General features: G+C 36.2%; 2 protein-coding genes across 3 annotated transcripts in view; both read left to right on the top strand.

Moving 5' to 3' along the window:
- The window catches only part of La (La autoantigen-like), a 107,852-nt gene extending 107,399 nt beyond the window's left edge, over positions 1-453 (top strand). For both annotated transcript variants that reach the window (XM_090405068.1, XM_090405075.1), the window contains one exon: positions 23-453. In XM_090405068.1, the coding sequence (XP_090261194.1) occupies positions 23-105 (83 nt within the window). In that variant the 3' untranslated portion in view covers positions 106-453. The remainder of the gene's footprint in view (positions 1-22) is intronic.
- Positions 454-13,010: 12,557 nt separating this feature from the next.
- The window catches only part of CalpC (calpain C), a 73,164-nt gene continuing 58,312 nt past the window's right edge, over positions 13,011-27,862 (top strand). Inside the window, exon 1 of the mRNA XM_090405055.1 lies at positions 13,011-13,245. The gene's annotated coding sequence lies outside the window, so the exon portion shown is untranslated. The remainder of the gene's footprint in view (positions 13,246-27,862) is intronic.

Genomic DNA, 27,862 nt, shown 5'->3' with positions numbered 1-27,862 from the left:
AACCTTTTTTTTTTTTACACAGCCAATACAAAAAGACCAGCAGATGACTCATTAGAGCAGGAACCACCTTCCAAACATCAAAAAGTTGAAGCAGATTCTGACTGAATTTGTCATTCTTGTAACTTTTATTTTATTTGTGATAAAGTCGATCATGAAGAAGAAAATTCATCAGGGGAGATGTTGACCAGCATTTTCCACCTGGATTTTGGTCTATTTATCTGTCACGTCAATGACCAGTATAGACATACAGGCTTGTAAATTTTTTTTAAATACCTGTGTATAAAAATACTGAAACAAAGCATGGATAAATTTGTAAACATTTTATGTAGAAATTCTTCTCAACATGAGAATATGTAGTAAATGATTTTGTTATTGCGCAGAAATTTATAGTTAATATACAAGTTGTTTTATTCACTGGAAAGTTTACTCAGTTCAATAAAGATAAGTTTTTTTATATAATTTTCTTGGCTGATTAATATTTTTTTTTAAAGTTTCACATTGTTCAAAAATCAATGCTCTCTCTTTCTCTCACCCTCTGTTCATATCTGATCATTTAAGGTTTAAGGTTTTGCCCATTTCTAATTATTTTTTGATGTTAGTAATACATTTTAATTAGTACTATAATTTCTGGGATTGGTTCTTGGCCTATTCTGTTTATATATATTTTCCTTTTGAACATGTCTACTTTTAAATTTGTCAATCTTGGACTTAATCTTAACCTGTATACTCTGTTACTATGCCACAAAATAGCATTGCTAGAATTTTTTAGATTTTTCATTCTTATACATTTCTGAATGAGAGAGAATTTAAGTACCATAATACATTAATTGATATACTTGATATTTTTGGACATACCAGTTTTTAATTAATTGATTTTAATTATGGAGTCTGGAGAATGCTTCTTACTTGAGCTTGTCTCAATGATAAAGCTGGACAATAGTGTAATAATGTGGGATTGTCTCATAATATGGATTGTCTGCTAGTTGTAGTTGGTGTGATCACATATATGTGTACTGATGTTTTGATCAATTATACATGACCTATATTATGGTAATTTTATGGTACTGCTTTATTCCTTCCAACACAGCAACACACCTTCTCAAGGCAATGCTATGCAGAAATGGCAGGATTTTTCATTCCATAGAACAGGTAAATTGGTCAGAAGGATGAATACACACAAAAATGAAGACATAATTCACCACTGGCCTTGTAGGCTTAGCTGAAGAGAATAGAATTTTATTATTATTAACATCACTTGACACCTCTAAGGACTCATCGAGGGAGGCATTTTATGCTACTGCACACAACTCGTCACTGCTACTTAATCCACCAACTCAGTTTAAAAGAACAACTGTGAATGAACTAGAATGTAGAATTAGGATGTGTTCAAAACAGTCTCTTCATTAAGGAACTAGTGCTTCTAAAGGAGTAGAGCAGATGCTACCTTTTTACTAAAATTAATACAAAGTGTTCAATGATGCATTGAACGCTTCTAATTCATTTTTATATATCAGTCCCATACACAAGGCCGTATTCATGGGTGTGCGAACTTATTATTATTACAGAATACCTCCAGGGAGTCCAAAGACTCATCGAGGGAGGACACCTACTCTATAACTCTCCGTTTCACACCACTCCACCAACCGCAACTACCTTCATCATCTACGCCATCGCCATCTACTGCCGACCACCACCACTAGTACTTCACAGATGAACATCCATGCCCACGGCGGGATTTGAACCCGCAGCCTTTTGGCTGGAGAGTGGATACGTTAACCACTTGGCCAACCAGGCCGGCAATAAAATTTAAAAGAAATCTTAATATATTAAATTTTATTGAATCTAATGTGCTTATCAATAAAATCATTTATTATGCTATCAAAATTCAAATTTTTTGCAATTTCATGTTCTATAGATGTTATTGCCAGGGACAACAAACATTCTTGAGACATTGAAGATCATAAATAGGTTTTTAGTAATTTTAATTTGGAAAATGACCTTTCTGCTGATGTGACCGTAACTGGACTGGTCAATAATATTTTAAATGTTGTAATATTTGGATAAATATCCAACAAATTTTTTGCAATTATGAATTTTAAAATATTATTGGGTGCATCTTCTGGAACAATATTTCTAAAAATAATTCATTGTAAAATTCAGATTCATCAATATCTTTATTTAATTTTTGATACAGCTATTTGCAGCAAAATTTTAATTCATTTTCTGTCATTTTTCTTATTAATTTCATACAATTCTAATCTCTTTTTTTTTTTTTTTGACAGATTGTAGAGTGTATCTAAAATTACAAAAAAGAAATTCATCCTAAATTATCTTTCTTGTGAGTCATCAGGCGTTTCATAATCAAAAAATATTTTTCTTCGACGTACTCAACTTTCTTTAAATTTAATTTCTAATAGATTTGACAGTTCTTTAGCAATCTCAAAACAGTTATCAATTCCTGATATTCTCTGCTCTTCAAAGTACTGCACTAACTCTTTAATATGCTTAGTTGCTACGTCTATGGGAATTTTTGCATTTGTAATTTATTTGTAATACTTGCTAAATTAACTTTTGACAAAAGCTCATACCAAATTACAAGGCTTAGTATAAACTCAAATGAATCTATTTGTTCATATATTGAAACCACTTCTACTTTGATAGTATTATCTGATGCAGTTTTACATAATTCTTTTAGTGCATTTAAAAATTTTGGAATTTGAAAACTTACAGCTCTGACTGATTCTATTCTACATTCCCATCTTTTGTTTAACAGATTTCTTTAATATGTCCCAATGTGAAGTTGAGGCAGCAAATAATGTATATATTTTTTTGTATAACAAAAAAAAAAAATTTACGATGAATTTGGGTCCCTGTGCCACTGCACAGTTCGCACACCCATGAATACGCCCCTGTTCATCACTAGAGAATGCGTTTCCAGAGTCCAATGGCTGCAAGATTTATTGCTTTCCACCCAGTGCTTGGCGTTTCCCTTGCTGATGTTACATTTGCATGTAGCTGCATGGGCATGGAGAACCATGTTATTTGGCTCCTTTCAGGGGCATTTGGGAACTTGGTAGCGAATGTTTCAACAGAGGATAGGCGATTTTTTCTCAGCATCTGTCTTCAATCAAAACACGAACTTCAGGGTGTGTTTCGACTCAGCACAGATGGACTACCCCCCCCCCCCCCATGGGCAAAGTGCATCATGCCGTGTAACTAGTCGCATGTTTGCAGCCAGCTAAAATTAGAATGTGATGTTTCCAAGTCAGTGCAAGTAGTAAATTGTTAACAAATCAGGCCATCCCAGGTCAATAAATCAGTGATACCATACTAAGATGGAAGCGCAGCAGGGGCTCAACTGCAAGTACTACCCACAGCGGATCTACTACACTCGCCAAACGTGACTGTAGGGTCCTATGAAGGATAATATGTAAAAACCGCCATTCGTCGGCGGGCACGTTGAATGTGCAGTTCTGGGAATCGAGTGGAACACAAATCTACAAAAAAAAAAACCGATGCTTACATCCATGGTAGGATCGCAAAATTTCCATATCTGAACTAACATGCAGCATCATGTACAGTAGGAAGTGGAAGCTTCGAAATCTGTATTATGGAGAAACGAATCGCGCTAAACCATCTACCTGATGGATGTGGCTTATTTCCAATGAATGTCTCTTACCAAAGTACAAAACCCCGACTATGAAATTCGAAGATGGCGATGTCGTGATATAGCTCTATTTTTCTTGGTTTGGCCTCGGATCTCTGTTTGTGGTGACACGAACATCGAACTCCGAGAAGTATATCTGAACATTCTGGACAATTCAATGCTTTCTACTTTGTAGCTTTTCTACGAAACTGATCATTATCTCTTTCAGCAAGACAATGCACCGTACCATAAGGCTACAGTTGTAACTGCGTGGTTTGCAGACATGAATATCACCACACTTGATTAGCCCCCACAGAGCCATGATCTCAACCCCATTGAACATTGTGGTATGAACTGGGGCTTCGGGTGAGGTCCAGAACCCTCATTACATGCCTACAGGAAGAATGATCCAAAATTGCCATTTATCGCTCGTACGTTTGTAGAAAGTATGTCGCGTAGGATTGCTGCAGTAATCACAACTGAAGGGGGGCCTACATCTCATTAAGGTGGATGCCATGGCTGTTTGTTCCTCACACTATAGTGTCTGTTGACTTCTTTCCAAGCAGAATAACACATACTGGCCACTGAATTAGAAACTTCTATGCCGATGTGTGTAAACGTCACTCGCCCTGCATATATGCAAAATACTTGGTCACGTGTGTCACCACGTGTTCCAGGCAATATTTAAGAATGCTGCTAGTCAGTAATCGTCAGCATTGCTTCTATAAGAAGCGTGACTGTGGTCTTGAAATAGTCGATCGCCGTCATCTGAGAAGGCTTCTACGGACAAACAACTTCCTAAGTTAAGCATTTAATGAAGGCTCTTTCTGACCATATCTCCGAACTATGCGCATGGAATTGAAGAGGATCGGTATTGTTGGCAGTCGCATGCCTATACGGAAACACAGTATTGAATAAAAGTTTCTAATTCAGTGGCCAATGCGTGTGTGTGTGTGCGTGCGCTGTGAAACTTTGCTGGAATTCATGGTGTATCAGGCGGAAGCGATATTTGAGGGATGGGGGGGGGTTGTTCCGAAATTAACCACTAGGGTGAAAATCGACACAAGCATAAATTAACATTTTTATTCACGCTTGCGGCCTCTTCAGGGGTTGCAAGCGTTTTTGAGGGAAAATTCTATGGAAGATTCTGCATTTCTACCCATTCAAGATAACTTTGACACAGGATTTGCTCCCGCAAGACTTTGCAAGTCGACTGACATTCTCTTTAACATTTCCTTGCTCGAGCGGAGTTGGACGCTACGTGGCTGCGGATGCTTTTGTGGGGAGATGGGATCTGTGAATACCCACAGCTGCTAGGTATGGGCTACTCAAAAGCCGCATGCAATCCAACAGATTCCTTTGCCCAAAGTTACTATCTGTTGCGGGTTTACAGCTTTGTTTGTCACTTTAACATTTTTCTTTGAGTCCATTCGTTGGTCAGGTCCTGTTATCTGCTCAGTTACTGCGGAGAGGTATCGCCATATGATAAACAGTTTTGTTGTGCCACAGCTACAGCATGCTTGTGTATGGAGTCAGTCATTTTCATGCAGGATGGGTCCTCTCCCCACATCAGTCGATCCACACAGGAGGCTCGAAGGCCTCCTGTATGGATCCCAGAACATTTCACGGAAGCCAAAGTGATCCACCGCGCGTTTCCCACTGCATGGCCGTCTCGTTCACCTGATCTGACCCTCGGTGACTTCTGGCTCTGTCTCAAAGACAGGGTTTATCGGGATCACCCTGATAACTTGCTATCGAAGAAAGACAGCATGTGCACAACATTAGTCGCCACGAGCTGCGTTCTGCCGTTGAACACACTGTGCAAAGGATGCAGTTTGTGGCATACTGGGAAGGGCAGAACATTGAACAGTACAGCCTGTGAATGCATAATAGAAGTGAATAAAAATGTTAATTTATGCTTTGTCGATTTTCACCCTGGTGGTTAATTTCCGAACAACTTCCCTCGTTCCCTCAGATATCACTTCCGCCTGATGCACCATGTATTCCTGCAAAGTTTCACAGCATTTGGATCACTGGGTGGCGTTCGACAAGGCCTTAAACAGGGATACTTTAATTTTGATCACCTTGCATATTTGATGCAACGGATTTACTGAGCTATATGACATCATTACAGAAATTTAATTAGTAGAACCCGAGAGATACCAATATACAGTATATATATATATACACCTACACTGATTTCTTCACTATTATTTTCTGTTAACAAATTGGTTCATATCATCAATTATAATTTCTCTATTTATTGTTTCTGTTGTATTATTTTGATTTGTGCTATAACTCCTCATCATTATTTAATGTCTTAGAAGATATTTCTTGTCTACTATGTGCACCTTCTTATATTTTATTAATTATAAATCTATTTTATGAATCTTTTTGAGTTTCCTTTCGTGTGGTGGTATCTCATTTTTTCTCTATTTTTCTGTTTTTTCTTTTTTTTATTTTGAAAGCCACTGCTTGCATGCTATTATATTATTTATTTATTTATTATTATTATTTACTTTATATATCATATTCTGTATCTTTGTTCCAATTGTTTATTCATTTTTTAAAATGCTTTTCTTGCCAAGTACTTCACAGGCCGCCTTCTTAATGGCCGGTATTAAAGTGTTCCATTCTGTTTTATTTCCTTCTATACGTCCATTTATATGTATAACTTGTTAACTGATTGACATAATATTATAATGCTTTCTTTTTTGCAAGAGATATACTTGAGACTACTAAGTAACTATCTGAAAAATTTCATTTCTTCTGTCTACGAGGGGTGGCCTGAAAGGTTCTCGGCCTCGACCATAGATGGCAACACTATCGGCACGATTTTTTTTTTCTAAGTTGGTACATCTGTCATAAGCATCCATGTGAAATCGCAAGCCATTCTATTAAGCTTATTTTATACAGCTGTCTGAAGCAATAGTGCTGTCTATATCCCTTGAAATTGATAAAATTGATATCATGGGGTTATAAAATTCTTTTTTAAAGAAGATTTAACGCCAAAAGAAATCCATTCGAAGTTCATAAAAGTTTATGGGCATTCTTCTCCATTTTCGACAATTAAGAAATAGGCTGCCGAGTTTAAACGTAGTCGTACCAGCCTTGAAGATGATCCACTTGAAGGATGTCCAAAAAATGTAACAACACTAGAAATCATTGATCAAGTGCACGGTATGGTATTGGATGATTGGGGAGTCAAAGTGCGTGAAATTGCTGAGGCTATAGGCATTTCAAAAGGACATGTAGGATATATTTTGCATGAAGAATTGCAAATGAAAAAAGTTGCGCAAGGTGGGTGCGCGCTTGCTCACAGCAGATCAAAAACGCACTCGCATGAAAGCTCTGAACAGTGCTTGGAGCGTTTTAACAAGAATAAAACTGAATTTTTGCGTCGATTTATTACTATGGATGAGACTTGGATTCACTATTACATACCAGAATCCAAACAGCAGTCAAAACAGTGGACAGAAGCTGGTTGTTCAGCGTCAAAGAAGACAAAGTCGGTTCCATCAGCAGGAAAGGTCATGACATCGGTGTTTTGGAATGCTAAAGGCATTTTGTTTCTTAATTATATTGAAAATGGTAAAACAATAACCGGGGAATATTGTTCTGATCTTTTAACCAGAGGACGAAAAAATTCGAGAGAAAAGACCCGGTTTGAAGAAGAAAAAAAATTATCTTTCATCAGGACAATGCACCTGCCCATAAAGGTGTTTTGGCAATGGGAAAATTAAGGGATCTGCATTATGAATTGTTGGAACATCCACCCTATTCCCCAGATTTGGTTCCCTCTGACTTCTATCTCTTCCCAAAACTAAAACTCTTCCTCGCTGGTCAGCGTTTTTCTTCGAATCAAGCTGTAGAGGGGGATCTTGCAGGTCTTACTGAGAACCACTACGGGGACGGGATAATGGCGCTGGAGCATCGCTGAAATAAATGTATTAGTTAATTTTGAAATTATAAATCTGCTTTTTCATTGTTAGGCCGAGAACTTTTCCGACTACCCTCGTACAAGTCTCTCTCTTGCATGTGGAGCCAGTTCATGATTAGTAAAGATATAAATCAAAGATATCAATTTCCTCTCTAGCATTCCAAGTATATTTATTTATATCTTTTTTACCTGAAAAAAATATTAACAATATACATATGTACATGCCAGAGATTGACCAATTCTGTAATCGACTAGAAAAAAAAAAAGAAAAAGAAAAAAAAGCCTAGAAAGAGTTCCTGCAATCGGTGACTGAACTTGTAGATGTAACATTAAGGAACTAGAAACCTCATCACAAAACTACACAGGCACCATTGTATTACATATTCTAATTGTGCAGTCTTTTGGATTGGCTTGTCTGTTTTTTTTTGCCGGATGACGGAAGTAACATAATGTTTTTTAACGTCCTAGCCTTTTACCTCGCTCGGAAAATATAGACTATTATTTTGGACAATTGGAATATTACCTCTACTGTAACAATGGAGCCTGTTCAGTGAGAGGAACAGTCATTTCATCATCATTATTATTATCCTATCTGAATATTCCGTTATGTGTAATGGCGTGGTGAGTATTTGTCGTTTAAGGGTATGAGTAAATCATCGTGAAGAACTAAAGATAACAGAAGATAATATTTCGGTAATATCGTGTTGCCAAACGATTTGTTTCCTTTTATTCTTGACGTCATAATTGACTATTAGAGCGCTTCAGACTAAATTTAGTAAATTCGGATATCTTTTTTAGCTAAAACATTTTTTAAAAATGAAAATTGAAGATTTTATACCGCCGATAATTTTTTGGGAATTCAAAAATCTTGATTTATTGAAGTATTGAATTTAAATATTTAATGAAACTGGCGATATTAATCATTCTTCTCACGTGTTTTCAGTGGTGTTTTGGAGAATGCTATGTTCAGTGTATCCTGTTTTTGAAGCAAAAACTAATTAGGACTACAGATATCAACTGATATGTAAACAATGGATCTCTGTTCTGTCTATTGCTGTTTCTTGTTGTACTGGCAAACTTAATCCTTTTTTTTTTTAACATAAATTATTCATGAATTTTCTTTTGTCTTTTTTTCGCCCTACAATGTTCACTGTTCGAAAGGTATTATACTAGTTAAAGTTTATGCTTTTTTTCTTCTTTTTTTCCACCACTTGAATTATAACCATGGGTTTAGAACAAAGAATTTCTTCACTCCCGCATGCCTGTCTCTTTTATATATCTAGCTAAATAGTGATGATTTCCTCGTATTGCGCACATAGCTGTTTCTAGGCGCTTTAGTTTTATTATCGTTCCAGCTGTATGAACAGAAAACAGGTTTCGGTCAAACACTATGATAACATTTATACTCATAGAGAAACATCTGCCTACACCCATTCTGGTCAAATACTGACTTAAGTTTTATCTGTTAGCCTAGAAATGATTGCTTCAAGTCAGTTTACTTCTGTTATATTAATGTATAAGAATCTAAGTTTACGAAACATAATTTCCGCCTGAAATTGCAGATAAATTTTAGAAATAAATTTATTAATCAAAATTAGTGTATTTTAATACCAGTTACTATTCATGTCTTCTGCTTCAATCTATCCTTCCCTTAGAACAGCTAGAGTCCCCTCATTAAGGGTCGCTGCTGTGCTATATCCTCTAAGGGAAGCCTGTACGGGAATAGTTTGCCTGTTTTGAAGGGGGGGAAAAAAACCTCGACCGCTGTATGAGACCAGCTAACTCTTTATTTGATTAAAAGGACATGACAAAGGTTGCTCACAGCGTACACGGGATTCGAACCCGGATCTTTCCAAACCCAAGGACTCGTCTATACCAACCGACCTACTCAGAATCACCACCATGGGATAATCGCCATAAAAGAAAATCGTAATGATGTGTTTAATGGTTTGGGGAAGTGTTGCAAGCCGCCATGGCTGGATTTATAAAAACATCTCTTATATTACATAACTTTATGCGAGATCTTTTATTGAGCTTTAAAGAGAAGCATTATTTATTTATTCATTTTTCCCATCAGAAAAATTTAGTTTGTAACGTTTTTCGTCACGTCAATCGCTATCTGCGTAATTGGTAACAATTTCTCTCTTACTCTCGATAGAATGAAAAGGCTTTGAAATATGCGTATGATTTCCAAATGTTCTTTAAAATGAAGGTAATGATAGGCTACAACTTGTACGCCCTCTGGTTATGCCCATTGTCTAGATTGAACTATGCTATCGTGAACAGGATATGGGTGCCATGATGTCAGTCTCGTGATGTGCGTGGAATGTACAAGTGATTAAATTAGTGGGAGTGGCAGAGCAGTGATTGGGAAGGTGTTTTTATTAGGGTTGGCTTAAAAAAAGGATAATGTCGTAAAATAGATAGAGGAGTGGTAGTGTTGAGTCCATATTCAGGACTTCTCGAACAAATATAAGTTATAGTTACTTAAGACTATAGATTAACATATTATAGTAAAACAACTTTCAACTTTTAAGATTTTTAATTAGCTGAAGACCTTATTATATTAATGCGATAACCGAAAAGCTTCTGTCGGGAACGCTTGCAAACCGAACATGCGAATAATAATTACCATCAATGCCTTACCCTTTAATTATTGAAAGAGTCACTACTTAGCTTTTCACGTGAGTTCCAATGTAGTTTAAAATTAGTAATTATTCCATTAAAATGATATAAATTTAAAGATAATCACAAACATCCATGTTGGGAATCGAACCCGGTCTGTTGGTTGCAGCGCGGATATGCTAGCGACTCGGCAACCATGTCACAAATGAACCCCCCCCCCCCCCAATCAAATTGTTGGGACTTGAAATGAATTTTACAAAACCATAAATCGTAAATAATAGCTCAAAAATTTCTTATCTCGCTTGATAGTATCAACAATGGATAAGTGTTACATAGACAAAATCTAGAAATACAATGAATAGAATAATTACAAGAGATCGGGCCAATGGATAAAGAGTGATTTACAAATCTCTCTCTCTCTCTCTCTCTCTTAATAGGAAGCCGATGAATTCCATTATATTATCCGAATCTATATACACTGTCCAAACTTGGTCATTGACAAAAGAAACAAAAACACAAAACATGCTCAGAGTAATGGAACGAGAAGTATTTGGGGAATTAAAGGAGCACAGAAGCACATGCAGACATTAGACAGATCACAAAAAATGGTGATGGTATTTTACAAATGCAAACAATTAAATTGGAACTGCACTTGACCATGGATCCAGGATGGAAGATGAACGCACAGTTCTTGCTACAGTTTCAATTTCCAGAGGAGAGAGAGAGAGAGAGAGCAAGGGATCCAGAAAAAGAGAGGACTCGATGGAGAGATGACATCATGAGAACAGCAAGAAACCAATGGATGAGGATGGCCCATCAGCGAGAAAAATTGGAAGAGGCCTTTGCCCATCTGGTGGTTTGCGACAGGCTAATAACAATATTTTCAGATTTTTTACTGTTGTTATTATAATATTTCCTTATAGAGCGAATTCTCTGAAATAAGAGTTGGAACGGATCCATTGCATCAATGCCGAAGTCCTCTGTATATACAGAAATACATATACTTTTCAGATATTATTATTGTTGACACCTCCAGGGAGTCCAAGAACTCATCGAGAGAGAGCTCCTATTCTACATCTCGTCTCAATCTATCAACTACAACGAACCGCAACTACACCAACGCCATCTACCGCCAACCACCACCACCACCAGTATTTTCACAGATAATCACAAACATCCATGCCCATGGCGGGATTCGAACTCGCAGCCTTTTGGCTGGAGAGCAGATACGCTAACCACTCGGTCAACTAGGCCGGGTGGTTAGTGTAAGTGATATAAGTCCAAATGATATATGGCAGAGGAATATTGTGGGTGGGGGGGGGGGGGGGTGGGGGGGGGGGGGGGTGGGGGGGGGGGGGGGTGGGGGGGGGGGGGGGTGGGGGGGGGGGGGGGTGGGGGGGGGGGGGGGTGGGGGGGGGGGGGGGTGGGGGGGGGGGGGGGTGGGGGGGGGGGGGGGTGGGGGGGGGGGGGGGTGGGGGGGGGGGGGGGTGGGGGGGGGGGGGGGTGGGGGGGGGGGGGGGTGGGGGGGGGGGGGGGTGGGGGGGGGGGGGGGTGGGGGGGGGGGGGGGTGGGGGGGGGGGGGGGTGGGGGGGGGGGGGGGTGGGGGGGGGGGGGGGTGGGGGGGGGGGGGGGTGGGGGGGGGGGGGGGTGGGGGGGGGGGGGGGTGGGGGGGGGGGGGGGTGGGGGGGGGGGGGGGTGGGGGGGGGGGGGGGTGGGGGGGGGGGGGGGTGGGGGGGGGGGGGGGTGGGGGGGGGGGGGGGTGGGGGGGGGGGGGGGTGGGGGGGGGGGGGGGTGGGGGGGGGGGGGGGCCTTGGTGTTGTACTACCAGGTGTTCACTTACGCTTGGATTCGCCGATAGTTCTTCGGCATGAAACTCTTAGATCGTAGTTTTCGATCTTAGAGTTTCGCATACTGACTGTAAAATAATAAGGGATTTTTATCCCCTTAATTTAATTAACTTCGTCAGAAAAAATAGCCGTTTGGCTTTTTATCGGAGATTAACATTGTTCTCGACTCTTCAGAACAGTGTTAAAATGATTTTTTTTTTCAGCTTACAAGTGGAATGACCTTCTCCTGACCTGCATAGGTAAATAAGGGGATATCTAGTTCGCTGTTCTATGGGAATTCACGAACAACAGAATAAAAAAAAGAATAAAAGAAAATCTCGACTTTTTTTTTTTTTCTTCCGTAGCTTGAGCGATACCACATGGGCAAACATGCGAGTTCATTTTCAACTGTACAGTTATTCGGAGTGGTGTTTAGTTATTCTCATAGGACAAAATTCCCCCCTCCCCTCCCTCCTCCACTCTCTATCAAGCATTGCCTCCGTAAGTCCTCGACTACACCACCCACACGACCATCGCCTTCAACATTTCCGTAGCACTTCATTCCAATTTTCTGCACGAAGACATGCCAGTCAGCGATGTGTGAAGTCAGTTCTGCGTCTTTGTGCGAGTTACTTCAAATAAGCTGAGGACAGGATGAGACGTGGGAACAAAGTCAGTGAGAGAGAGAGAGAGAAAGAGAGAGAGAGAGAAAAGAGGGCGCCGCAGCAAAGATGATCCAACATATACGTACACGTTGCACCGCCCCAGGGTGGATAACCTTGAGGTTCCGCTGCCTGAAACTCCGCTGGCTGGTAAGCTCTTTATTATAGCTCAGTCCCAGTGGTAGTCCATGGCAGAGCGCTGATGATAGGCGGGTAATCGGGTCAGCTATTAAGGTCGTGTCATGGTACCGAAGCAATGAATATCTTTTAATGTGATGAGCTGAAAGAGTGTTCGGTGACGAACGTCTTTCTAAACGTGGGTCCTCCCGTGTAAGTGTATTGCATTATCCAATCCAGCCGATTTATTCTTGACACCTGTAGCTATGTTTGCCAGATTCTCCCGAGTTCACTGCCTTTCACCCTGATGATGTTTTGGCTCTGCTCGGACACCTTCTTCTCAATGAGGAAATACGTGGTAATAACTTTACTATGAGTATCGTGCTTTAAATGGAATACTCCCTCAGAGTGCTGGAAACTCGGCAGCAGGTAATGTTTCCGTGACTCTCATATATTATTATTATTATTATTATTATTATTATTATTATTATTATTAAAAATAATCAGATGCCATGCGCATATTATTTTTTCCTTTTATTTCTTTGATGAGATGTAACGTTTTCTGATGGAAAATAATTAAAGTACATTATTATTCTTTTTGGTTTTACAAACGGAACTAAAGTTTTTTCGTAAATGAGTTCCTAGCAAAATATTATTTTTCTTTTTGTTCTTTTTTGCTTGAGCTTTAACGAAATAAAACATTAAACCCTGTATATACACAGCGAAAAGCACTAAAAATAATATTTAGGCGTTGTGCCTAAAAAGAAAAAAAAACTGTTAATTCAAATAATTTGTAAAATAACTGTTTGAGTGTTTTATTGTAATATTTATTTATTACAATAAATTACAATAAAATAGTGCTATGAACAATAATAAAAATTCTTGAAATTAATCGAATCTCGAAACATTTTTAATCAATGTGTAACATGATACAGTTAAAAATCTAATTCTAAACCAAAAAAAATTCTCACAAACTATAAAATAAAATCTACTACCGGTGAGGTACTATGCACTTCAGCGCCCTCATATAAATGTTCATTACAATAGTATTAAAAAAAAAAAAAAACTATTGTAATGAAGATTATTTGTATGAGGGCACTGAAGTGCAGTTCCTAAAACATTTTGAGATCACAAAACCGACTTTTTTTTTTTTTTTTTTTTTTTTTTTTGTGGAACCCATAAAAATTTTCATAAAAATTATCGGAAAGGAATTATGACAAATGAACCGTTACAGCAAATACATTTTAATCAAGAAAACATAGGATACATAATATTGCAAATAAAGAAATGAGACAATTTCTTAATAATTAATATTTTCCTCATTTACTGAAGTTTTTTTTTTTTTTTTTTTTTTTTTTTTCAGAAACTGCATCTCATATAAGTTATAAATATCTGTATTTACTAGACTTTGCCGAAAACTCTAGGGAACCCCTATAAGTTTTCGGGAAGCCCAGTGCAACGGGAAACACATCTTATGCAGGAATGTTTATAAGGGCGTTCAACTGAAGATAAATGGATCATCTTATAAAGAGGAAAACCATCTCATAGTTTTAAATAGTAGAAAAACTCAGGCCTTTTCTCCATAAACAGATATACTGGTGGGGAAACCCACGCAACTATCAGACAGGATATAATGGCCTCTTTGCGGTAGTTGCTTTGGCATGATCTTAAATAATAATAAAACATTCTCGTGAACTTTATATGGTCACCGGGAGGGGGGGGGGAAATCTGGATGCATAGAATCTCTGACAAGTGTCCTAAGTAAGCAAACGTTTAAGAGGAAGTTTCTCGTTAAGGTATGACGACCCCATCCGCGACCCGGTGCTAGGTTAAGACCAGTACTTTGAAAAACGGTGTGCCATGATAATGTACCATACTGAGGTAGTATATGAGGAAACTAATTTGTTTGCGAACAGCATCAGTTGTTGCAATTATTATCAGTAGATTTCAACTTTTATCATGAAAGAAAAAAAAAAAAAAAGAGAAATAAGATTTCGATCTTTACAGCACAAAAACATGAACAATTTATGTAAATAAAATTGCGAATGTTACTTTATTCATCTTAAAAAGATTCTTATTCTTTCACTCTTAGAGTTGTTTTGGTATTGCGCCAATTAAAAGACGACAAACTCCAGTAATCCATATTTTCAATTTTTATTGATGTGTTTGATTAGAATCACATATCTGACAGGTTCAAAACAGCTTTCAGCCAGTGACTTTAAATCAAAAGGTGAATATATGAATTCCGGAATAGATAATTTGTTAAGTAGTACAATACTAAGGCAACTCGCAAGCCCAAGGTTGCTAGCTTTCGGCTACTGTTACTGTTCAAAAGTTTTCAAATTCCAAAGGTAAAAGTTGTTCTGTCGCTATGACGTAAAACATTAATCGATATTTGTTGTTCTTCTTCTTTTGAATAAACTAGACATTTTGCGATGAATCTACGGAATTTAACATAACAGAAGTAGAATCCAGACAGTGCATCATGACTACAGGATTCTTCCATGCTTATCGGATAACAGTTGTAACGAGAGTTTCCTTGCAGAATACGTCGCGCTTCACTAGAATCCCACCAAATAAAAAAAAATAAGAACTGGAAGCAAAAGTAGGTTATTGCTTCACTTTTCGTGCAATTGAAAATAAAAAAATAAAATAAATCTATGCCTATCAGGATGAAAGCGAAAGCACAAAGATGAGGTAGCCGACCATGTTCAGTATTTAATATGCTTTTCTTTTGGCTGTTTGGTGAAATCAGCAAATGGAGGAAATTCTTCTGTAATAGAATTTCTAAGAGTTACCCTCAAGGTCGTTAATGCCATTCCTTCAGCAAGTCCGTGTTACTATCAACATTAATTTTATCTTGCTGGTACTAAAGTATAGAGCCAAAACGCTCCAGTTTGGTATAACTAAGCTATTAAAATGGAGAATATTATGGATCCATCTATATTTTATAGCCAAATATAGAAATAAATTTAACGAAGGTTTGGAAGTGTTTAAGTACTAATAAAAAGGCGAACATACGAGCTCCTGTCCTTATCCTTATAAGGACTGGCTTACAGGGGCGAAGCAAGAATGCTTTTCATCTTTCCCGTTATCTGTAGAGGACAGTATAGGGATAGGGTGTTATTGAGCTATTAAAGCTCTGATCATGGCAGGAGGGTAACAGCAATAGCCGAGCCTCAGTTAGAACTTCATTGGCTATAGCATTGCCATCCATTACCCTCCGAGGGTATTAATCATCGCCTTGCCAACCTACGAGCTCCTGGTTAAAGCTTGTCCCTTTTAAGTAGTGCAAACGGAGACAACTCCGATGCCAGGGTTATATTTCTCATAAACTCTAGTAAATTTCGAAACTTTTTTTACTTTTCTTACTATGTTCGGATATAAAATATGGATGTATCCATAATATCCCCTATTTTAATATCTTCGTTTTATTTCTACAATACGGTATCCTGCTGTAATTTTAGTGTTTTTAATTGAGATTAATTTCGCCACTAACGGGAAAGGATTCTTGCAATAATATTTTTTTAGAAAACTTTTGATAACTTCTTGAAAATTAAACTGTTAGTTGTTATAGTTTCGTAATGGAAAAAAATGGGACCTTCTCCCATGTAGTATATAGGGCCTCGCGAGTAGCCGCTATATTTTCAGACATATAGTCAAAAACAATAGCGGATTTTTATGTTATTAATTCAATACAGAATTTTTTTATTATTTAGAAAATATCAGATGCATATATTTAGCATGTTCTGTGTCCAACTAACATGCTACGGGTTTGACTCCCGCTGGGTGCCCGTGAAAGTCTTTAGGTGGTAGATGATTTTTCATCGCCAGATGTGATAATCGCTCGACTTATTGGAGACCTGCAGTGGCTTTGAAAATGTTTGTGTTTTGTCCGTAGAGGTGGTTTTCCCAATTATATAACCCTTACACCATCCACGGTAAATGTACGAATGTTTCCAGTCTTTACTAGGTGGATTTCAAATAGAAATGTACACGAAATTTTACTGTAGTAGTAGTACAGTGAAGTGTACTAAATAATTATAAGTGAGCTGTAGGTAATGAAGCTTTTAATTTAGTAAGGGATCTGTAGCTCCTTTATTTGTAGATTTATTGTTGGTCGCGAAAACGAAGAGAATATACAAATATAATAATGGTAACAATTTATTACATCTGTTCACATCTTCAGTCATTTGCTCTTCAAATCCCCCCCCCCCCCCCTCGTCACGCTTTCTGTCTGATTCCCCACTGTATTTCAGACCTTGCAGACCCCTCCGCTGCGCCAATGGATTAATTTCATTTGAGATTGATTTCATTTTCTTCCACAAAGGTATTGATTTTGATCTTATATTATTTAGTTTACTACTTAATAGCTAGGCGATGCTGTTGACATAAACCGTCATGAATGAAGCGTCCATTTAAAGGACAGCCGGTCTATTACGAAATATTACAACTTGCTCAAGGATAGCTTTTGTGTGGTAAGTGGTATTTGTTCGATGCTACTAACTAGTATAACTAGTGAACAAGTTCGTTAGCCTGTTATTTAATTTTAGATTTGTAAACCTGTACGTGGTGTGTTTGGGAAAACGAGGATATTTCCATTAGGTATTTGCAAAATATCAATTATCCATTTGCATTTTTATTCTAATAAAAATTTCAGTATTTTTTTTTTATTAAATTAAAATAATATAAATCAAATATCAATTTATTTCCTGCCTGTTAATTCTTTACAAAATCAGAAACAGTTAAACCTGAATTAAGACCAATAATCACTGACATCACGTTAGCAAGATTTCATAGGAATTTCCCTGAATTTTTTTTTTTTTTTTTTGTACTAACTAAAAGGTTAAACATATAAAATTTCGGAATATAAAAAAATCTTCATTATTAGAGTGCAATTACCTTTACTAATAGAATTCAAATGAAGAAAAGAGTTGCTTCATTAATATAGCAGACAGTTTGATATTTTTATTGAAGGTTATCGCTATAAAGACCAAACATTGTACTTTTTCAAGTCACATCTGACTTTCAGTAACCAGGGTAATAGTAGTTTCACACCGACCAACAAAAATCGACTTCCCTTGTTTTCCTAAAACAACCATGTCCTCAGTGGGATTTGAACCCATCACCTGTTGATTGAAGAGTGGAGACGCAATCAACTTTGCCTATCAAGCTAGTAAGGCGAATCGCTAACCCACAATTGGTGATTGCGCGTGTGTGTGGCAGCTCACAAAACTGATCCGTGATCAAGACTCTGAGATCACAGTCTTGATTGATGATTGCATTAGATAAAATGGGATTCAGTTTTAAGAAAAACTGAAAAGGAAACGTCAATACAACAAATGGCGCTATCGGGAGTCAAAAATCTCTGGAGAGGCGATTCTAATACTTGGGTGTGACAATACAGATATACTACTTCTTTGATATACTAGTTTGCAATAAAAGCACTATTTGTTCTTTCTTTCACTACCAATTGCAACTTTAATTGCACTTTTAATGGACAATTTTATCAGACATTCCATCCATTATATTACATCACGAATATAGAAAGCCATACTGTGGACATCTTCGTTTATATCCTGTTTGTAGCAATGCAAAAATCAAAAACATGTGTACAATACAAAGTGTTTATATTCTTCTTAACTTTCCTTCTTGATGGTTTTCATTTTTCTCATGAGCATCAAAATGGCACTTTTCAGAGTCTTAACTGAAATCTCTTAATCTTTGAAAATAACGGAAAATATAATCCTTTTTCTCCAACCTATACATAGATTAATTACGTACATAATTACGTAAATACTTGATGACATTTTTAGTTTTTTCTTCCCTGTGTATAGTTGATATTCTCCATACATTGAGATTGTGACCACCACATTTGTTATCTGTGCAGTAACAAAATCCTTTGGTTTTTATGGAAGCAGCAAAGTCCTTCCCAAAACACTACATAAAGAAGCTCAATATTCTATTGATAGGAATTTCACGTTCTACAGAGCATCAAAATCAAATTCAATAATTTGAACAACAGCGAACGAATTCAAGATCATAATGTTATAATGCAAGGTGAACTCGAAGATTTATGATTCTTTAAGGCACTGGCGACCAGTTTGGCATGCTGCTTACCCTAGGGACACACACACACACACACACACACACACACACACACACACACACACACACACACACACACACACACACACACACACACACACACACACACACACACACACACACACACACACACACACACACACAAAATTCTAGGTAGTCGTAACGATCCCAAGTTGTCACTCGAAAGGAAAGTTTGTAACCGGTCAGAGGACTACAATGTCAAGTTTTATTCACCCAAGTTTTGTCGATACCATAAAACAGACCTGGTAATTTCTTTGTGATTCTGTTTTCCGGGGACTGTAACCGGTGTTTGTACATTTTTTAAAGTGATTACACCCATTAGGAAAAAGAAATTATAAATCAACTCTAACTTCAAGTTGTTCGAGTTTGAAAGTAATAGTTAGTGTAGAAGTGGGAACACTCGAAAATAATGAAGAAAAAAAGGACTCTCATTTCTGAATTTTGAATAGGATAATTATCCTATTCAAATATATGCTTAAATAAAAACAGGTAATAAACAGACGTTTGCAAGAATAAAGAGGTCAAAATATTTGAGAAATCTATGACGCAAATATAACATCAGAATGGAAAATCATTCTGACAAGAATGACTTGCTTGATGTACTCAGTTGCCGGCCTGGTTGGCCGAGTGGATAGCGTACCCACTCTCCAACCAACAGAATGCGAGTTCGAAAGCCGTTATAGGTGTGGATTTTGTGAATGTTTGATCTTTGGAGAAGGGTTTATAGCTTTCACAAGATCGAAAAATCTAATTTACTGTTGTGTATATCTTGATAATAAATGTTAATTTCGCTATATAATTTCAACACGAGATGCCGAAAAGTATGTATCAATCGGCTTTTGCCGATACTGATAAATCGAAACGGTTTAGTCAGTGAGACGTCAAATAAGACCGTAGTTTTTGAATATAGTCAGTAGATAGCCGCTTGTTGAAGAAAATGGCGCTTATCTTAGTTTTTTAGTATCGTGCACATCGGAATTTTTTTAAATTTTATTTTTATTTATTTTTATTTTTTAATAAAACAATATTTTGGTTGGTTTAACTCGATACGAAATACGAAAATTATGTTTCAATTTTTCTTAAATATTTCGAAGTATAAACAATTTTTGAAGTATAAACAATTTATATAATCGAAAAAAAGGGAGGGGACTTTGATTTTGAGATTAATTACGTTAGTGAATCCACAATAAGGATGTGATTAGGTGACACCCGAAACAATAAAATAAGTAAAATTTGTCATGATTTTGTTTTGAATCGAAATAGGAAATAACACGCTACGGCTTGTTTCCATGTTTGTAAAGATGAATGGAAGTTTTGATTTAAAAAAAAAAAACCTCCAAATACAGGCAAACTGCAGTTATCAAAAATATAGCACTATTGTGCTTTGATTAAAAAAAAATGACTTATCTTATAGTAATATAAATATCTGTAAGAATGTACTGTACTTAAAAAATGTCACTCCACTTTGTTATCAAACAACCCTTAGCAGAAACACACACAGTACAAATAATATGAAAGTACATGATTCTCTGTACTTACATATTATTTGTACTGTGTGGAAGATGGACGCGTATCAATGACATCAGTATGATTTACGCTTAGTTTGAACTAAAATGACGCTCTTGGATCAGGTAATCTCGGTAATTCGAATTTATATGCCCAGAGACGATTGCAAGTGATACTTAGGCCACAATCACTGGACTAGGAACGACTGCAAACAAGTGGGCTTTGGAACAATTTATATAATCTAAAAAGAAGGGGGGGGGCTTTGATTTTGGGTTAGTGAATCCACAATACTTTCGAGAAAGTATTCAAAACTTCTGTCTTAACCGGATCGAACGCCTGTGGGAAGAAGTGGAGCTGGCAAAACTCTTTTTAAAAAGCCCTGCGTGAAGAATGGAGCACTTTTCCACTTATCAGAAGTACGGGGAAGGATTGGCACGTTAAGCTAAATTCTGTCATGCAGGTCAAAGGTGGGTCTATGCCTTATTTAAAAAAGATATTTTGAGGTTTTCATCAACGGTTTAAAACCAACATTTTTTTTTATTATTATTCTTATTTTGAATTGACACACACTGAACTGCTTATTTTTTTTTTTTCTTTATTTAAATTTTAACTTAGTTTAGGCATAACAGAGTAAAAGGGTCGGTTAAGGATCAACGCTAGCTATTCAAAGCGAAAGTTTTTAGCGTATAGTGCAGTGATGGCGAACCTATGACACGGGTGTTAGCACTGACACACTTGAGGGTTTCAGGTGACACACCTTGGATGTTGAAAAATATTGGTATTCTGATGAAAAAACTAATTTCAATAATTTTAGTTTTATTAAATTAATTGTATAATAGGAATTCATAGATTGTATATCAATGTCCTATTAAATAAATAGCCTAATATGATATGTATAAGTCACCATCTATGATTAAGTAGTTACATTTATAATGCATGTATGCAAGTGGCACATCAACAACGTCCATATTTAAAAAAAAAAAGATGTTTGACACACCTGGGTAAAAAGGTTCGCCATCACTGGTATAGTGCATCAGAATTAGGAACGTGGGTGGAAAAAGAATTAGATAATCCTCGAAAAAAGTCCCCAAGATGGGACATTTTTCGATCCACTTCATGTCAAAAGTAAGCCAGGTAATGAATTCACATGGAGACCATTTCACACGGTGAAATGTCGAATAGCTTGCATATCTACTTTCTAAAGACATTCCAGCCAACCATGCGTGCAGGGAAATCCGAACCTACAGCTTCCTCTTGACTAGAAAGATGGGATAGATATGCAGTCTATTCGACCAATACCAAACGCATAATTGCAATATAAAATATTTTTTTAATCAACACTTAATTAATATAATTAGGCAGTTAAATTACCGAGTTAGTAATGAATTTTGATTATCATTGATAAAGTTGCCTGTCATCAATGTTAATAAAGCATTTTCAGTTGCGATTATATGTTTTATATTTGATTATCGTTTTTTATTGACTTATGGCATATTAGCGTATGCATTTAACACATAATAATAAAGTAGAATATCCAGTTATTAGTATTTTATTTTCTTACGGTTTACTTTACCGGGATAGCTGACATTGATGCACATACGCTCGTTATTACGACAAAAAAAAAAAAAAAATGTACTTTTTTATATAAATTAAGTGGATATTAAATCCAACATTATTTTAAAGCCGAATATAGAAACCATAAAAGTTTTGGCGAAATTTGACCAGAGAGCTTATTGGAATACACTCCGCCATATTACGGGTTCCCCCAGCCGAACGATAGGAAGCACGATCGCTAGTAAGCGTCCGTATATTCGCCTCTTATTGATTGTTTGATAAGGTTTCACTAGCCTGACAGCTGTATCAAACTCATTGGTTTTCGTCAGAGACTAGACAGAAACCCAAGAGAGCAAAAACTCTCAGTACCAAGGAACTCGAAGCGTGAGAGAGATGTATTTTCCGTAAGTGAACTTTCGGTCGGTGCGTAACCTATTCACTAAAGTTAATGAAATAAAGAGCCAAAAGGCTTCACTTCGGCGATGTTCTCTATAAGCCATTGCATGAATATTTTGATTTAAAGTTTTTTTTAGTAAGATATATTTTATATATAACTGAAGTTTACGGTAGTCTGTTTTTAATTATATGCACGTGCTTCTGTTATAAGCGTCACTAAGTTGATAACTGAGATGATACAACTCTCACGATAGCAGTTCTGACAGCTATCAATACTTTGCTTCCATTCTTGTACTACCTCTTGAAATCTATGCAGTTACATTCAGATATTATATGAGTGAAGAGCGCCATTGGGACTTCGATGGTTAGCATGGAGAAAAGTTTGTTCATTCGACAGCAGGTTTTACCTAATTGAAATGTTATTAATTAGCCGTGAGAAAAGTAGGACCTGAAAAGCCTTATACAACTTTTGTCTTCTCAATTAAAATTCATTACACGGACGTTTATTTTTCCAAGTGATAATGCATGTAAGAGCTTTCTCTAAGAAGAAATATACTATGGAAATATAAAGAAGGTGATTATGATAAAACTGCGGAGGCAGCATCCATTTGTGCCACTGTAAGTGATAGTACGTGGTAGGGGGAAACGGTAGTGCTTGGGAAGTGATCCGGGGATGTTTGAAGGAAGTTATAACTGACGGTAGTATTTCCAGAGTCAGGAAAGTTAATAGCAAGGGATGTGAAAGGGATGAATAAAGCTTTTGAAAACATCAAAGAAAAAGAAAACATCACACTGTATCGTGTGAAACGTGATGGGCAGTCATATGAGCAGTACAAAGAACAGGTCAGGAGAGTGACACCCATAGCGAGGTAGGTGAAATCAGGCTATGAAAAGAAGTTAGCGGAGAAGGCTATAAAATAAAAAATAATAAAAAAAATCTGAAAGAATTCTTTCGCTGTGTAGCGAGTAGAAAGGAAGGATGGTCATAGTAGATAGATAACTTTAGTGAATACAGACGGCACGAACGTGACGAATACTCTGGTGGAAATAGCTGAGTTATTAAGCAATCATTCTGGTAATGTATACATTCCTGATAGACCCGTTAGTTCTTTGAAAGCTGAGATGAATCCGGATGAAAAGATCGAGGTGGAAGAGGTAAAGGTGTTGCAAGAGATTTTGATGATAACACAGCAATGGATTTTGGATGAACTATTGATTATATCCGTTTAATCTGCGTGTTTAACAATTAAACCGGGTTGTTTAACTTGAATCTCAACGCGAACCCGATTCTTAATGAGTGGAACGACGGCAAGATAATACCAGGGAGAAATTCTGCAGCTCATAGCAGGCGCGAAAAGAACTCAGGGTTATCCCTGGAAGCTGAGTATAGGCGTGGTCAAGAAAAATGTAAAGTTCAGGTTCTTTTCAGCGCGTGCAGTGAATGAATGGAAAAAATGCGTCTTCGGCGAATGTTTCCGAGGAGAAATATGATAAGTACTAAGGAATTACACTTTTCAGGACCCTCCCTCGATGAGTTTGTCTTTCTGGAGGTGCTTGCATATAAAAAATCTTATTTTAGTAAATCATAAAACAACAAAGATTTTCCAGCACTAAGCAACGACAGTTTATTTGTATCATCTATTAAGATATTGTCTGAACATAAATTTTTATGACTAGATGGTTTGAAGGAACGTGTACTAGACAATATTATATTTTTCATAATTGCTGAAATATGTACAGAAAAATATTTCGATATATTTCATCCTTATGACATGGATATCGTCAGGGAGTGAAGATAAGTTGACAACTTTGAAATCACGAGTCACGTGGTACGTACTTACTTGCTTGTGTGTTGATCACAGCTGAGAAAACAGAACACTATTAGAGCTCAAAGGCAAACAATCAAACATTAATGAAATCCTTTTATCACTAATGAATCAAAATTGTAATTTTAAGCAATTTCAAAAATTAATGTTGATATTTTAAGAATAATTTCAAGAAATCAGCTAATTTTAATTAAAGTTTAAAATTGTTTACTTTTTATATATTAATTTTATTTATCTATCTATATTTCTCTATACAATTTGAAATATTGATTCAAACAATTATGGTTATAGTATATAAAATAAGAGATATAATTTGCTAATTTATATTATATAAAGCAACTTGAATAAAAATTCATGAAAACATACACGATTTCTAACTCGTTAATAAGTCCAAGCTTATCAATACTAATTAAGTCGAAATATACTAACAGCAGTTTTTTTAAGATTAATTCTTTACTTTTAAAAAGTAATTAATTTTCTTTTTCAGTGTTTAAATGAGACTTACCTCACCGAAAGGAATTTATAATTTTGCAGACGACGAAGCTATTTGTTTGTTATTTTTGACGCGTTTAGTGAAGAGACATAAACTTAACGAGACAATTTTTCATTTTTAATGATAAACAGTTTATTATTCTCTACTTAGTTATGCAATAAAAACGTGTACTGTTATTGTCGTTTTTTCTTTTTTCTTAAAGCGGAATTTTTTTTTTTTTTTTTTTACATTAGATCTTTCATCGCGTGAATAGGAACATTGAGCTAATATACACGAATGTATTTACAAAAATGTACTTTCGTTGCACAAATCCGTTATTCTGGTAAACCTCAATACCTATTTGGTCACAGATGCCACTCGCATGGTTAGATATCTACTAAATGTTAATAAACGAACACAAATATTTTTGCTCATTCTTACGTTAACATGGCAGTCAGTTCTTGTAGAAATGTTGGCCTGGCCCTCAGCCGATGTTCCAGCGGTGTTTTATAGGGTTTAGATTGGATCTTTGTACCGGGAGCTAGTTTCGTCAAACTCTGTAACCACAGTCCTTGCAGTATCAGTATCCCATTGTTCAATTCACAAGCCCTTTTCAACACTCTTTCTCTTGCTCAATTTATGTGACTTCGTGACTGTTTCTTGTTTGTTTTCACCATCACCTTTCCTTGTTTCAATGATGTGAGTTAACGGTTGATCTCGAGTCCTCTAATTGCTAGTAGTTACACAAACTGGTGACTGATATGGCAGGCAGCCCGTGATAGCTTGCTGGAAGTTTATTTGTAAACTAGTCAAAGCAGGATAATTGTTTTTTTTTTCATCCCATTGAATACTCGTGGTAACTCGTACAGATGTCCATTACATATCTGGAGTAGCCAACCTTAGATTGATTTATATGTGATGTTGATTGCAGAATGGCTACTTAATATATCTGTGATTGTCTTATGGATTATATATCCGGATGTGTGGCAATTGTAATCTCACACTGAAGATATTATTAGCGTGGATAGTTCCTGTTTAATTCCATTTTCATAAGATCCATAAAAATTATACAATTTACATTTAGTTAATAGTATAATTCTGATGGAATCTGGAAATTATATATTTCTTCCTGTTTGTACTTGAATGTAGTTATGGATAATTTTAATTTGCTTGCTATTGTTTCACTGCCCGTTACCAGTTCAACTGTCGCCTGCCAATGCGTAATACGGAAGTGTGAAATTGCACTTTATATTCCGCAACGGCGAAGAGACACACATCCGACACATTTCGAAAGCTTTTCAAGTGATTTTCAAGATCCATCACGTAACAGTTCCATTTCATAGACTTCTCGTAATCCGTCTATTATATACTCACATAGTCAGTAGTTTATTAATATTTTATTAATTTTTTTTTCTTGTAATTTTAATTTTTTTTTCTTGTAATTTTAATTTCATTTTCTTGTAGTGTAATCAAATCATTGTTTCTCAAATAGCTTTTCACTTATTTTTAAAATTAAATCTTTAACTAGCAAAAGTTTGTTACAATAATAAATTGTAATTTTGTAAACTTTTATGATCATTTCAAAGGATCACACTAAACGATGATTTAAAAACCGCAGACTAACATGAAAATCATTTAGAAATATACTAGAAATAAAATGGTGTTTAAATAATTATCAATAGTTTAGTGTCAATTAATAAAAATCTGAATTATTCTTAAAAAATGTTTAAAATATATTAAATTATTTATTATTTTATATTATTTCTTTTATTATATTTAATCTACATATGACTCTCAAATGTTTTTTCTGCTTAACACATTTAGTGTAGGATTTCCCAGAACCATAACATGGGATTCTTTTTAAGAGACCTCACCTCCAATAAATAAGGTGGGTTGACGTAGGCGATGAAGAAAATTTTCCACTTAAAAACAATCACAAACAATTATATTCCACTAATTATTTATATTTATATCCACTCGCCCATCCATTGTAGAATTAAATGTAATTAGCAAATTTACTCCTAAATCGAAATTTTTGATTTAAATATTTACTTAATTTGTGTTTCAGTTTAGCCAACAGTATTTAATTATTGTTGGCTAAATTAAATAAATTATTGTTGGTTTCTTTGATTATCTTCCTCCAAACAAATTATTCTCAAATAATTATATAAATGCTTCATATCCTCATAAAATATTTAAGAGAGAGAAAAAAAAAACGTGCCTTTTTTTTTTTTTTTTTTTTTTTTTTTCACGAAAGTAAAAGTACTGCAAAGTCGATTTGAAATATTGATAAGAGGCAGGTCAAGCAAATGCAAAGATCTCAATGCGTGCGCTTGGTTTTCCGCTTGTGTTGTTGTACTGGCAACGAGGTAGGGACAAGTCACCCTAACTACTCAAGACTGGAAACATATTTCTCGCATCTGCTTTATCAGCTCAAGGGCATTTAAAGGTCAAACACCTTTTCCAACGCCCTGCTTCCTAGGTTTTAGGTAGCTTACATAGACGAGTATTTTCTCATGTCTCGTAAAGGAGGATATAGCTGATTAACAAGACATGCGCAGAATTAATAATATGGGAATGCGACTTATTTATTTACTCATTTAAAGTGTGGATAGTTGCCGTACAGGTAATTGCGTCAGGAAAGAATTCGATGTTTTTTTTTTTTTTTTAAAGACTTATAATGAAATTCGAAACTTTGTCCAAATTGCGGATATGTTGCTTTAAAGGTTAATTAATTATAAAGCGATTTCCTTTTCCATTACCCAGTTCGCTTTATATTTATGTTCTGAATATTTTTAGTGTCCAAAAATTTGTATGCAAAAAGAAAGTTGGATAACTGTTTAATTAACTGAACTTTTTAAACAAAAAAAAATATTAAAAAGCTTCTTAGTACGAACTGATTTTTTTAAAAGTTAGATCTAATTGAGCTTGATTAGAATTATATATAAAGATTCCTGGCGTCCTAACTTTGGGGAAAAACTTGGACTCGAATTCGGTCTAGGACTCAAAGAACATTTACAACTGAAGGTGAGTTCGCTGGTCTAATATGGTGGAAAGGTTTTCTTCAAGGGAATCTTGCGTTTTTCATATCATAAAAAAAAAAAAAAACTGGACAGAGAATACGCACCTTGATATACATAGCAAAATATGGAAATAGGGTTAA

Source organism: Typopeltis vanoorti, chromosome 2 (assembly GCF_054136105.1).
Source record: "Typopeltis vanoorti isolate ZY-2024b chromosome 2, IOZ_Tvanoo_1.0, whole genome shotgun sequence".
Classification (NCBI taxonomy): Eukaryota; Metazoa; Arthropoda; class Arachnida; order Uropygi; family Thelyphonidae; genus Typopeltis; species Typopeltis vanoorti.
Note: the sequence above shows the minus strand (reverse complement) of the source record. Positions and strands in the feature narration are given on the sequence as shown.